Source organism: Ovis aries, chromosome 5 (assembly GCF_016772045.2).
Source record: "Ovis aries strain OAR_USU_Benz2616 breed Rambouillet chromosome 5, ARS-UI_Ramb_v3.0, whole genome shotgun sequence".
Taxonomy (NCBI): domain Eukaryota; kingdom Metazoa; phylum Chordata; class Mammalia; order Artiodactyla; family Bovidae; genus Ovis; species Ovis aries.
Window position 1 is genome coordinate 5044895 of NC_056058.1, and position 12807 is coordinate 5057701.

Sequence of the window (12807 nt, forward strand, 5' to 3'; positions counted from 1 at the left end):
TCATTTTCTGTAAGATTCCCTGATTCCAAGTCCTAAAGATTCTGATCCTGTGGTTCCGAGTCTCTCTGGGTTTCGGGATCTACCACGGGTCACCCGGGGCCCCCGTTTGCCTTGCCTGACTCAGAAATGAGGTGCGGGGTGGGTCAGGGAGGTGCGGCTCTTCCCCAGGGCTCCCAGCCCTGTCCAGTCTGGGACACCCGGCACCTGGAGAAGCCCGGGGGTGGGACCTAGAGAGCCTCAGCACCTAAGGACCTGTGGGGTGCAGATTCCTGCCCACCTTCGGGTTGGCCGCATGAGCCTGGGAAAAGACTTGTCCCTGGGCCCGAGCTGACCACTGAGGGGAGCCAGCAATCCAAGTGGCCCATCTTGCTCCACAGGCCCACACAGACGGGCCCATTTCTCCCTAGCCCTGGGCCTGTGTGCTGGTTGGTCCTGGCCCAACCACCACTGGAGACTTGAGGGTTCACCTCAGTGGTCCTTGAGACCTCCAGCCAGCTTCTGGATGACTGCTCTGTGCACGCTTTGTGGGGTAGTTGCCAGGGGTGGTTACCTGGTAGGGGCTGTCAATGGACAAGGTTATGCGACGACGAGAAGAATGCAGGATGGGTGTGTGAATAGGTGTGCTGGCAAGCTGAGGGCTCACTCATCACTTGGTTCAAGGCCTCCTCTATGAGACTGACCCCATTCCCCAGCTGGTTCCCAGGATGTAATGTGGATGAAATTTTGGCAGAGCTTCAAGGTGGGGATGGGCGTGCATGAGGAGCCTTTGTGGGGCCCTCCCTGGCCTTCCACTTTCCTGGTGGTATATTCTCCCACCTGACATTGCTGGCCTCTCAACCTCTAGCTCATCTGAAGCCCACCACCTGAGACCTAAGGGATCACCATTTCCACTTTATACAGGAAAAAACTAAGGCTCAGAGTGGGCTGTGACCTGCCCCAGGAACAGGGATCAGGAGTTTCATGGCCAAACAACTGCTGGAGAACCAGCCATGTTCCTATCTCCCAGCCAGATCATTTTCTGGAAATGCATGCATCACTACTGCTAATATCACACGCCCATCCTTAAACGGAAAGGAAGCTGCCAAACTTTTCCTGGGTGGCACCTAGACATGGAGATGCCTATTACTGCAAAAGGAGAGAAGGAATCTTTAGGGTGACCAGGAATTTCTGCCAGAAATCACGGGGTTAATGAAATCACCTAGGCAGATATTCAAGAAAAATTTGGCCGCACAAGTATCTTAAACGTCAGGAGGAACTGCCCTGAGGAAAAAGCATTTATAATCTATGTGGGGAAATTTTCCTCAGCCTTTTACTCCACATACCTGAGCTTTTTTTTTGGCCACATCACAAGGCCTGCAGGATCTTTAGTTCCCGACCAGGGATCGAACCCAGGTCCCAGCAGCGAGTCATGGAGTCCCAGCCACTACACCACTAAGGAATGCCCATATCATACCAACCCAGCAGTCCATGAGAGGAGTTCCTAAGGCTTCTTTCTACGAGCGATTTTTTTGTCTCGGGGCAGAATGCTTTCCATATAAGGAAAAGCAAATCCTAAGGTTTCTTTTCAGCCACCAGCTTGTTCACCCATGGTGTTGGCAAGGTTGAAGGAAAATAGTCCTCTTATTAAGCTGAGTTAATTAGTATGTTAGTGGTAGGCATTTTGGCATTAATATAAAAAATCTGGCCCAGCACTGCCAGATCAGGGCCTACCCACATGGTGCGGAAGGAGGTAGAAGGGTGTTCAGTGGCCATCATGACCCGGTCTCAGATCTATTTTTAACTCCTCCTGGGGTCACAGAAACACATGTGGTCTCTGCCCTCAGTCTGGTGTGGGACAGTCCTTGTCAATCATTGTATGGTCTACAATCTCCAGTGAGGCAGAGGGCTCAGCAAGTGTAGGGAGGTAGGGAAGAGCCACCGGTGCTGGTCTGTGTGGTGAGCTCAGTCACTTCAGTTGTGTCTGACTCTTAGTGATCCATGGACTGTAGCCCGCCAGGCTCCTGTGTCCATGAGATCCTCCAGGTAAGAATACTGGAGTGGGTTGCCACGCCCTCCTCCAGGGGGTCGATGGACCCAGAGATGGAATACGTCTCTTACGTTCCTGCATGTGCAGGCAGGTTCTTCACCGCTGGCAAGCCCCAGGGGCTGGAACAGGCTAAGCAGTCACCGAGGACTCAGGGCCCATCTTTCCCGTGAGAATGGCTAGCCACGCCTGAGACCTTCCCCGGGAAACTCTCCAAGAACAGGTGGGATCTGAAGTGAGTTGATTTTCTGGAAACCACCCAAGATCATCACGCCAACTAAACCCCTCCTTGGACAGGTGGGGGCATGGAGGCTGTGCCCTTGTCCAGGACCATGCTTCTCCCAGCCCCCACTCCACACTACCTCTTCGTGTGGCAGGTTCTCCCCCACCCACGGTTCTCCGGAAGACAAGGCAGGCCCTCACTGACCCGTGTATCCACTGCCTGCAGATCAGTAACTCCCCAGGGCAGCTGAGCAAATTCAGTCAGTGCCCTGATCTTCTAAAGAAGACACCAAGGTACGAAGTGCCTGGACTGCCCAAGGTGACACCACCAAGAACTGAATTCCTAGCTATGCCTCAGCCTCCTGGTTGAGGAGCTCAGGGTGGGATTAGCTTCATGCCTGGAATTCCCCAGGCCTCAAGCAGACAGCTGCCCACTGAGAGACCGCGGCCTCCTAGGTGGGATTAGCACAGCTTCATTCAAGGGGCCCCCAGCGGGCAGAGGGGAAACAAGCCAGCAGAGCCGCACAACCCTCCTGGGCGCCCCCTTGGGCCTGCTCTGAGGATCTACAACAGGGCTGGAGGCTGGGTAGGGAAGATCACACCTGCAACAGAACCAAACCCACAGGCTCTTCCCCCTGGGTGCAGCTGTCCTTTTACCGCCAAGAATGAGGGGGAGCAGCACAGAGCTGAGAAATACGCATAACACAGCAGGCAAAACAGGTCTGGGGCCAAAGCTGGGGCCTGCAGCACACCCCGAAGCTCACAGCACAGCTGTCTGACGGCACTGAATGAAGAGAGCGCTCAGTGGGGAGGAGCTTGCCCTTCCTGAGAATCCAGTGCCGGGGCCCTACTCAAGGAGGGGAAGACCCCTCCCAGCGCACTCACAGCTTGGCTGCACCCTTTTGAGTTCTGCAGGGTGTGTAAAGAAAACAAGACGTGTATCTGGGCACTCAGTTTTCCCATTAAGTTTTATTTGGGCAGACCTGGGGACAGAGGGCCTGCACCTAAAAGAAGGTGTTGGGCCTCTTGGTGGTGAAGCGTGGCTTGTGCTGGCGACGGAGGACCCGGTGGGGCAGTGGGAACTTGATCTTGGAGTCCTGGGACAAGAAGAGGCAGGTGAGGGGGGTGGCGGTGGTGGAAGGCTCTTAACTTTGTCTCCCAGGGACCACTGAGGTGTGGCCACCCCCCACAGGGTTCCTGCGTCAAACCCGCTGCCTTATTGCATCTCCCAAGGCTGGGGGAGCTGCCAGACCAGTCTGGTGTTCCAAGAGAGCCCCCTCAGCCCAGCCCGCCCTGCAGGACCTAGAGGGCACTCACGTGGAACTGCTTGACCGCTGGTCGGCGGCACTTGCTGGCTGCGATCTCCTCCACCTTCATGATCTGGATTGAGTGGGCCCGGGCTCGGTGCCGGGCGCCCATGTCTCGGTCTGCAGAGATCAGGAGGGGTAGGGTGAACGTGCACATTTTCCCATCATGCGTGGGGATGGAGGGCGCTCGGGGACCAAATAGCCACAGCATCTGGTCCCAGCAGACACCGGCCACCAAGTGTGTAGAACCTCCAAATTCACTTTGAGGGGCACGGCTGCAGCCCCACAAAGGCGACAAGGTAACATTTGCTATTAGCACCTCTGTTTAAACCACTGCTACAAGAAACAGCAGTTCTTGGGTTTAGGTGCTCGGATTCTGGTCCCAGCAGGTGACACACGCTGGAGCACTCAGGGTTGCTAATGCCAGGTCCCATCCCTGGACAGGGGCTGGACCAGGTTTCTGGCAGGCAGCTGCATCTATACAGGGCTGACCTTAAACCTCAAGAGGAGGTTCCAGATGCAGTTGGTGCTGGTGAACCAGCTCAGGAATGACCAGAGCCCCTCCTCTCCACCCACCCCCAGCCCGAGTACACTTACTGCCAGGTTCCAGAAAAAGGCACGCTCGGGGCATCCTCTCCACTCCTAACCCCAAAGCAAACATCTCCCCTGCCTCCATCCCTGAGGACTGCTCCCCAGCCCCAAGAAGCCTCTTGCATTTATTGCGCCTGTCTGACAGAAGTGTCAGACTGAGCTGCAGGTGCCTTGCCCTGTTGAGTCTAAAGCAGAGGCCTGGCGGCTTACAGCACTGGGTGACGGCGCCGGCGGTGGTCAGATCCCGGTACTCGCGGTACATGTTGTGGGTGCCGCTGCGGGAGTCATAGCGCAGCCAGATGCCAAAGTTCTTCACTCGCAGGGGAGATTTCTCGAACACCTGTCAAGGACAGGAGACCAGCTGAGGCTAGAGCAAGTGGGTCTCAACCAGGGCCCCCACCATTCCTGAATCCCTGCCTCCAACGCTACGAAGGATGGTTCAGCCCCTGGACCTCTCTTGCCTGTCTTCCAGTCCCTGCACCTTCAGGCACCTGAGGGGAAATCTGCTGTCTGAGGGAAATCTCCATGGTAACTGCAGGGATGAAGGGCAGTCCAGGCTGGGATGCTCCTCACAAGGGGACTGACACAGCTTCCGAATCCCCCTAGCCAACCAACAATTCTCTTGGGACCATCTGGGCCATAAAACCATCAGTTACCCAGTGCAGCCTCACTGTGCGGAGTCCAGCACTGCCCTCCCCCCAACTTTACAGATGAGGCCCAGGGTTTTCTCATTAGGAAAAGGGCACCAAGCCACCTATTCCATCCTAATGTAGGGCATGAAGACCACAAAGGAACAGGATCAGAGGCTGTAAAAGTCTGCTAACTCTGGAGGGTGACAGATGCCCCATGGGAAAGTGTAAATTCACCCCGATCCCACCCAGCTTCAGACACCCCATACCTGCCCACAGTAGACGATTTCCCCCGAGGATTTCTTCATCTTCTTCAGCTGAGACACAAAGTACCAGAAGCGGGACTTGGCAACAACATGATTAGGTGCAAAAATTCTCATGCGATAGAGGGGCGGCGTGTGGCATTTGGGGGTCGGCAGGCAGCGCCCGACCACCTTATACTCTCGAAGCTAAAAAAGAAACAATGGTTGACGTGGGGACCAGCACCCAAAGTCTAGAGGCAACTGCGGGGACTCACTCTGCTCCCCTTCCCAAGCCTGTTCACAACGGATCAGGGGATGGAGAAGGTCAAGTCCCACCAGTGCCTTCCTGGGATATCTGGGTGACTGTGGGTCATTCCATGGTGCGAGCCTTCCACATAAAGAGTGAGAGTGGGGAGGATTAACCCAGGTGCCTGAATGCCCTTTGCCCTGGCTCAGGAAAGCTGGGTGAGGCTCTCAGCCTCTCTCCCTTCACGTTAGCTAGGCACAGGCCAGGGGGGCTGTCTCCTTCCTCCCAACACCTCATCTATCCAGCTCACAACCACTTGTCAAAATGAAAATTTCGGACTCCAGAGACAGTGACCAGCCGGGAATCTCAAAGCCAACTCCAGGCAGAATCAGGACAAGAATCCAGTTCCCTGCCCAGCTCTGGGTTTTCCCGACTTAGGTCATGGCTTGGGGCTGCCTCAGTTTCCCAGCTGCAGTCCAAGAGGTTTCGACTCCCAAGCAGAAGCTCCCTGTTTGCAGAGATTCAACAGGGATGATATCTGCCACATGCAAATCCTGGGATACAGTAGAAAGGAGCCACCTCCACAAAATGGCTCATCACCATTTTACTAATTAATGTCAGTAGAAAATAACCCCAAATATCACAAACTCCATTCTTACTTTAACCTCTCAATCTGACTCATCGGCCTCCCAGACCACCCACTCAGGAAGGGACCGATGCGGTCAGACCCCTTTCCAGTGTGCAAACTGGAGCTGAAAAGCTGAGAATGACCCACCTAAAATGCTTCTCCGCAGGGTCTAATCTTCCATCTCTGAGCCCTAACGATGATTTTGCCCAGCACCTGCCACAGCGGTTAAGACTCCCACTCCCCATGTTAGCCCCCAGCTATAATAATTTTCTTCTACTTCTCTTACAGCCATACCAAGAAAAACACTATTGCCCGCCAACTCCCACCCTTGGTACTATCTTCACTTCGCAAACGGAGAGACCGAGGCTCGGAAGGTCGGTGAGGTCCCGTGGCGCGTGTTTCCACGCCGCTCAAGTTGTCCCTTCTGTGGAAAGGAGACTCGGACTCCCCGGCTCCCGCGATTCCCGAGCCGGCCCGGGCCACGCTCTGGCCTCCCCACGCGGCTCCCGCAGCGGCCGCCATGTTGGCCGCAACTGGGGACCTCGGCGCACTGGCCCTAACCAGAACGCGCACTCCCCGCGTGTCCCATGCCTCCTCCCGCAGCCCCCGATTCTGTCCGCGTCGCGTTCTCTGACCCCTTGCCCCACCGCGCCCACCTTACCGTCCCTGAGGCCTTCATGACGCTCTACCCACGACCGCCGCCACCCTCGAAAAGGAAGTGGCCGCCCTCGCGCAGCCGCTCTCCTTGATTTCGCGGCCGGAAGTCCCGCCCTTTCGATGCCGCGAGCCCATTGGCTCCTCAGCCCCGAGCTCAATAAGATTTGCTTCTTTGTTGTCTCCAGATCCACCAACCTCTCGCAGCCCGGCCTCCCTTTGCGGCGAGACTACAACTCCCGAGACGCAGCGCGACAAGCCCTCCTGTTCTAGCGAAGAGTAAGGGAGCCTCGGCGCGCGCGGCATGCCGGGAGTTGTAGGTACACCGGGCGGTCTCGGAGGCCCGGTCCAGGTTCCTGCCTTTACATCCATTCTGTGTGCATCATCGTCCCGGTGATGAGGCTCCAGGACCTGAGCGTTCTCTTCTGTAAAACGGGAATGTGTGCGTAGTCGCTCAGTCGTGTTTGACTCTTTGCGACCCCATGTACTGTAGCCTGCCAGGCTCCTCTGTCTATGGGGATTCTCCAGGCAAGAATACTGGAGTGGGTTTGCCATGCCTTCCTCCAGGGGGTCTTCCCAGTTCACGGATCGAACCCAGGTGTCCCGCATTGCTGGCGGATTCTTTACCGTCTGAGCCACCAGGGAAGCCCAAAATGGGAATAGTACTGGTGGTTTTTTTTTCCTAGTAATGTTACCATACTGGCTTCCCGGGTGGCGCAGTGGTCAAGTATCCACCCGCCAAGAGACACAGGTTAGATCCCTGGGTCGAGAAGATCCCTTGGAGCAGGAAATGGCAACCCCCTGCGGTATCTTTGCCTGGAAAATTCCGTAAACAGTGGAGCCTGGCTGGCTACGGTCCATGAGGTCGCAAAGAGTTGGATAGGACTGAGCAGGTAACACTCATTCACACTCAACTCGTGTGAAAGGCCAGGTACAGAGCAGTTAACAAGTGCTAACGTTCATTAAAGGCTTTCCTGGTGGCTCAGTGGTGAAGAATCTGCCTGCCAAGAGATGCGGATTCCATCCCTGGGCCAGGAAGATTCTCTGGAAAAGGAAATGGCAACCCACTCCGGTATTCTTGCCTGGGAAATCGCATGGACAGAGGAGCCTGATGGGCTACAGTCCATGGAATCGCAGAGTCAGACACACTTAGCAAACCCCCTAAACATTCATTAAGCAATGGAATAGTAATTATTATTATGGGAGGATCTGATTTGTGTTTCATAGTAGCAGATATTCAAACCCCATCTGCTTGTTTCCAGTACAGATCCTGGGGCAGAGTAGGGCTTGGGGCTGGGGCCCGGTGGTGGAGGGGGAGGTGTGTGGGGGTGCTAAAAATGGTCAAGGGGCAGCCCCACCTTTGGAAGCTCCGGGCTTAGCAATTTGTTTAGGCAAAAAAAATGGCTCCTCTGGAGGGGAGACCCAGAATGGAAAAGGAAAGAACTCACAAAGTCAGGCTGTGAAGAAAGACATGAAAGAGTATAAACTGGAGGGTTTATATTAGGAGAGAGAGCTCTTGGAGGAGGTGACAGTTGAGCCCAATTAGAATTTTTATTTTATTAATTAAAAATTAATATGTTTAATTAAGATATGGTTCACAGAGACTTCCCTGGTGGTCCAGTGGTTGAGAATCTGCCTTCCGAAGTACAGGAGATAGGTTTGATCCCTGGTCAAAGAACTGAGATCCCACATGGGGTGGGGCACATAAACCCACATGCCCACTCGCTCTGGAGCCCTGTGCTCTGCAACAGGAAGAAACCCTGAGGGCCGCAACAAAGACCCAGCACAGCTGCAGTTTTTTTATAAAGGGGAATGTCAGTTAAAAAGATATAGCTCACATGCCATATAATTCACACATGTAAGTTGTACAATTCAATGTTTTTTTTTAACTACATTTACATACATATATATATACACTAGAGAAGGAAATGGCAACCCATTCGGGTATTCTTGCCTAGAGAATCCTGGTGGGCTGCTGTCCATAGGGTCGCACAGAGTCAGACACGACTGAAGCAACTTAGCATGCATGCATTGGAGAAAGAAATGGCAACCCACTCCAGTATTCTTGCCTGGAGAATCCCAGGGACAGAGGAGCCTGGTGGGCTGCCGTCTATGGGGTCGCACAGAGTCGGACACGACTGAAGGGACTTAGCAGCAGCAGCAGCAGAGATACACAGTCGTGCAACGTCACCATAAAATCGAGAACACTTCCATGTTCCCCCCTGAAAGAAGCCCCTTACTCTTAGGAGTCACTTCCCATTCCCTCCCCATTCCCCAGCCCTAGGCTGTAGGAATCTACTTTACACCACTATTTCCCTATCCTAGACATTTTACATAATTGCATGCGTGTTCAGTCTCTCAGTCATGTCCAGCTCTTTGGGGCCCCACGGACTGTAGTCCACCAGGCTCCTCTGTCCCTAAAATTTTCCAGTCAAGAGTATTGTGGTGGGTTGCCATTTTCTCCTCCAGGGGATCTTCCTGGCCCAGGGATTGAACCTGTGTGTCTCCGTCTCCAGTACGTCCTGCACTGCCAGGTGGATTCTTTTCCACTGCACCACCTGGGGAATTGGAATCACACAAAATGAGATCTTTTGTGACTGGCTTTTTCCAGTTAGCATAATGTTTTCAAGGTTCATTGACATTATATCATGGATCAATATCTCGTTTCTTTTTACAGCCGAGTAATATTCTATCACATAGATATATTTTGTTTATTCATTCTTCAGCTGATGAACACTTGTGTGGTTTCTACTTTTTCACTATTGTGCATAAGGAAATAATGACATTTCCATGCAAATCTTTGTGTCTGTATGTATTCATTTCTCTTGGATATTGCCAGGGGTGGAATTGCCGAGTCCCTTGGTAATTCTCTGTTTAACTGCCAGAGTGGTTTATAAAATGCCTGTATCATTTTACATTCCCATCAGCAATGTGTGAGGGTTTCTAATTCTCCACATCCTCACTGACGCTTTTTATTATTTTTCTCTTATTATAACCATCCTAGTGGTGTGAAGTGGTATTTCATTGTAGCTTTGATTTGCTTTTCGATGAAAAGCAATTTTCATTGCTTTCGGGCATCTTTTCCTGTGCTTATTGACCCTACCTGTATCTTCTTTGGAGAAATGTCTATCCAATTTCATTGCCCGTTTTTAAAGCATTTGTTTTATTTATGTATTTTTGGCTGGGCTGGGTCTTCCTTGCTGTGTGTGGGCTTTCTCTAGGTGCAGTGAGTGGGGGGCTAGTCTCTAGCTGTGCTGCACAGGCTTCTCCATGTGGTGGCTTCTCTTTTCTCGAAGCCTGGGCTCTGGGGCACTCGGGCTTCACTAGTTACAGCGTGCAGGCTTAGTGGTGCATGGGGTTACCTGCTCTACAGCATATGGAATCTTCCGGGAGCACGTATCGAACCTGTGTTCCCTGCGCTGGCAGGTGGACTCTTAATCACTGGACTACCAGGCAACTCCTGCCCATTTTTTCCCCCAGAAAAGGCCTCACGTATTTATTACTAAGGCAAAGCATTAGCTAACTACAGAGAACCAACCATTCCATCCGTCCTATAGAACACATGTGGGCTGTTCCAATGGTAGTTTAGTGGTTAAGTGATACGGCAGGATGCCAGCGACCTTGATGCAGCATAGATGTGTTCTCCTTCACATGCAGTGAATATGAGAGTGAGTGTTATTGTTTCCTTCAGATAAATATACAGAATTTATATTCTGGAATTGCTGGATCATATGGGGCTTCCCAGGGGTGCTAGTAATGCAGAATGCCGAAGCTGTAAGAGACACGGGTTGGATTCCTGGGTCGGGAAGATCCCTGGAGCAGGGCATGGCAGCCCACTCCAGTTTTCTTGCCTGAAGAATCCCAGGGACAGAGGAGCCTGGTGGGCTATGTCCACAGGGTTGTAGACTCGAACGTGACTGAAGCGACTTAGCACACATAGTAGTTCTAACTTTAATTTTTTAAAGGATCCTCCAAACTGCTCTTCATAGGTGGCTTCATCAACTTACATTTCTGCCAACAGTGTGACAGGGTTCATTTTTCCTCCATGTTCGAAACACCAACTGTTCTCTTGTCTTTTTTTTCTTTCTTTTCTCAATGCAGGTCATGGGAGGGGCTTCCCTCATAGCTCGGTCAGTAAAGAATCTGCCTGCAATGCAGGAGACCTGGGTTCAATTCCTGGGTCAGGAAGATCCCCTGGAGATGGAAATGGCAATCCACTCCAGTATTCTTGCCTGGAGAATCCCAAGGACAGAGGAGCCTGGCAGGCTGCATAGACTGCAGTCTACTGGGTTGCAAGAGTCAGACACGACTGAGTGACTAAGCACACACACAGGGCACGAGGGATCTTCGTTCCCATACCAGGGAAGTCCCACTCTTGTCTTTTTGATGGCATTTTGCTGCTGCTGCTGCTGCTAAGTCGCTTCAGTCATGTCCAACTCTGTGCGACCCCATAGACGGCAGCCCACCAGGCTTCCCCGTCCCTGGGATTCTCCAGGCAAGAACACTGCAGTGTGTTGCCATTTCCTTCTCCAATGCATGAAAGTGAAAAGTGAAAGTGAAGTCGCTCAGTCATGTCCGACTCAGCAACCCCATGGACTGCAGCCTACCAGGCTCCTCCGTCCATGGGATTTTCCAGGCCAAAGTACTGGAGTGGGGTGCCATCGCCTTCTCCGATGGCATTTTAACAGATGTGAAGTGATGTTTCATTGCGGTTTTGATTTGCACTTGTCTGGTGACATCTTTTCATGCACTGTACCTGATGGCCATTTGGATGTCGTCTTTGAAAAAAATTTCTATTTGGTTCTTCTGCCCATTAAAAAAAATCGTATTGTTTGGGTTTTGAGTTCTTTGTGTATTTTGGATATTAACCCCTTATCAGATACAGAGTTTGCAAATATTTTCTCCCATTCTGGAGTTTGTCTTTTCATTTTGTCGATGGTTTCTTTTGCTGTGCAGAAGATTTTCAGTTTGATGTAGTCCCACTTGTTTATTTCTTTACTGCTTACCGTTGCATGAAGCAACTATTTTCTAACATAACATTTTACTTCCTTTAATGATTTTTTTCGGTATATATATTGAGTTATTTCCTTAATGACTGTTCTAGGGCTTACTATATGCATTTCAACTTAGAATCTCCTTGGATTTTTGCCGTCTTAAATTTAAAAAAAAATTTATTTATTTTGGCTGCACTGAGTCTTAGTTGCAGTATGCTAACTCTTAGTTGCATCATACATGTAAGATCTATTTCCTCATCAGGGGATCAAAGCTGGGCCCCTGCGTTTGCAGCACAAAGCCTTACTCACTAGACCATCTGGGAAGTCTCTATGCTGCCTAAATGTTAAGGACATATATAGAAATGTTGATCTTACATATCTCATTTCCTCTTCCCCATTTTGTCCTATTATTATGTGTGAACGTCGCTCAGTTCTGACTCTCTGCGACCCCTTGGACTGTGTAGCCCACCAGGCCCCTCTGTCCATAAAATTCTCTAGGCAAGAATACTGGAATTTGTATTCCCTTCTCCAGGGGATCTTCCCGACTCAGTGATGGAACCCGGCCAGGTCTCCTGCATTGCAGGCAGATTCTTTACCATCTGACCCACCAGGGAAGCCCATGCTATTATTGTTATTATTATACTATAATTGTTTTACATATTGCATCCACCTGTGTTACAGAACAAATAATACATTGTTATAATGATTACTCCATGCAGTTACATGTTTGATAAAGAATCCAAGAAAATAAAGGAGGGCAAGTATCTAGAGTTGTTACATTGGTTTTCTCTTTTTGAATTTCTGGTTCGATTCCTTTGTTTTTGTCAATTAGAGTTACCAGAATAGAGCAGGACCCTATGCTCGTCTGCCTGCCTTTTGTCTGTGACAAAAAGACCCATGTCTTTTGCCTGCCTTCCGTCTGTGACAAAAAACTTTAGCCGAAGAATAAGTTTAATCAGAGAAGTGAGAAAATGCAGAAACACAAGGGAAACAGTTCAACAAGACTAAGCAGTAACAGTTTAGTCATTAAACATAGTCAAGGACGTTTAGTTCCTCTTCATGGGTTGTAAATAACATTCTGAGTGGTATGCTGTGTGCTGTCTTTAAGATACTGAAATCCCTACCAGGTGGCAGGCGTGAACTGCGTGATAACCAGACCATAGGCATGACATAAGCTAAGCTGTTATGATTTCGAGAACTGGCCTCAAGGACTTGGGGACAAACTGACCCTGGAACTGAAGATTAACTCTGTGGAAACAGTCAGGGTGAG

The 12807-nt window shown here is 51.2% G+C and overlaps 1 protein-coding gene and 1 non-coding gene across 2 annotated transcripts; both read right to left on the reverse strand.

Moving 5' to 3' along the window:
* Positions 1-3195: 3195 nt before the first annotated feature.
* RPL18A (ribosomal protein L18a) lies at positions 3196-6605 on the reverse strand. The gene is made up of 5 exons (XM_015095576.3): positions 6551-6605; positions 5042-5221; positions 4354-4483; positions 3563-3672; positions 3196-3342 (listed from the first exon to the last, which is right to left on the reverse strand). Exons 1-5 carry the CDS (start codon positions 6566-6568, stop codon positions 3250-3252), a joined length of 531 nt encoding a protein of 176 aa, XP_014951062.2. The 5' UTR covers positions 6569-6605; the 3' UTR covers positions 3196-3249.
* On the reverse strand, positions 3791-3924 carry LOC114115078 (small nucleolar RNA SNORA68). Its single transcript, XR_003589576.1, has one exon. It is a non-coding gene; the product is annotated as a small nucleolar RNA SNORA68 (small nucleolar RNA).
* Positions 6606-12807: the final 6202 nt, after the last annotated feature.

Bases quoted from the DNA above. Each gene is read 5' to 3' on its own strand.
- RPL18A (XM_015095576.3), bottom strand. The intron at 3,673-4,353 runs GTAAGCCGCCAG...TGATCTCTGCAG, and splicing joins CGGCGCCGTCACCCAGTGCT to ACCGAGACATGGGCGCCCGG. The intron at 3,343-3,562 runs GTGAGTGCCCTC...TTCTTGTCCCAG, and splicing joins CAGCGGTCAAGCAGTTCCAC to GACTCCAAGATCAAGTTCCC.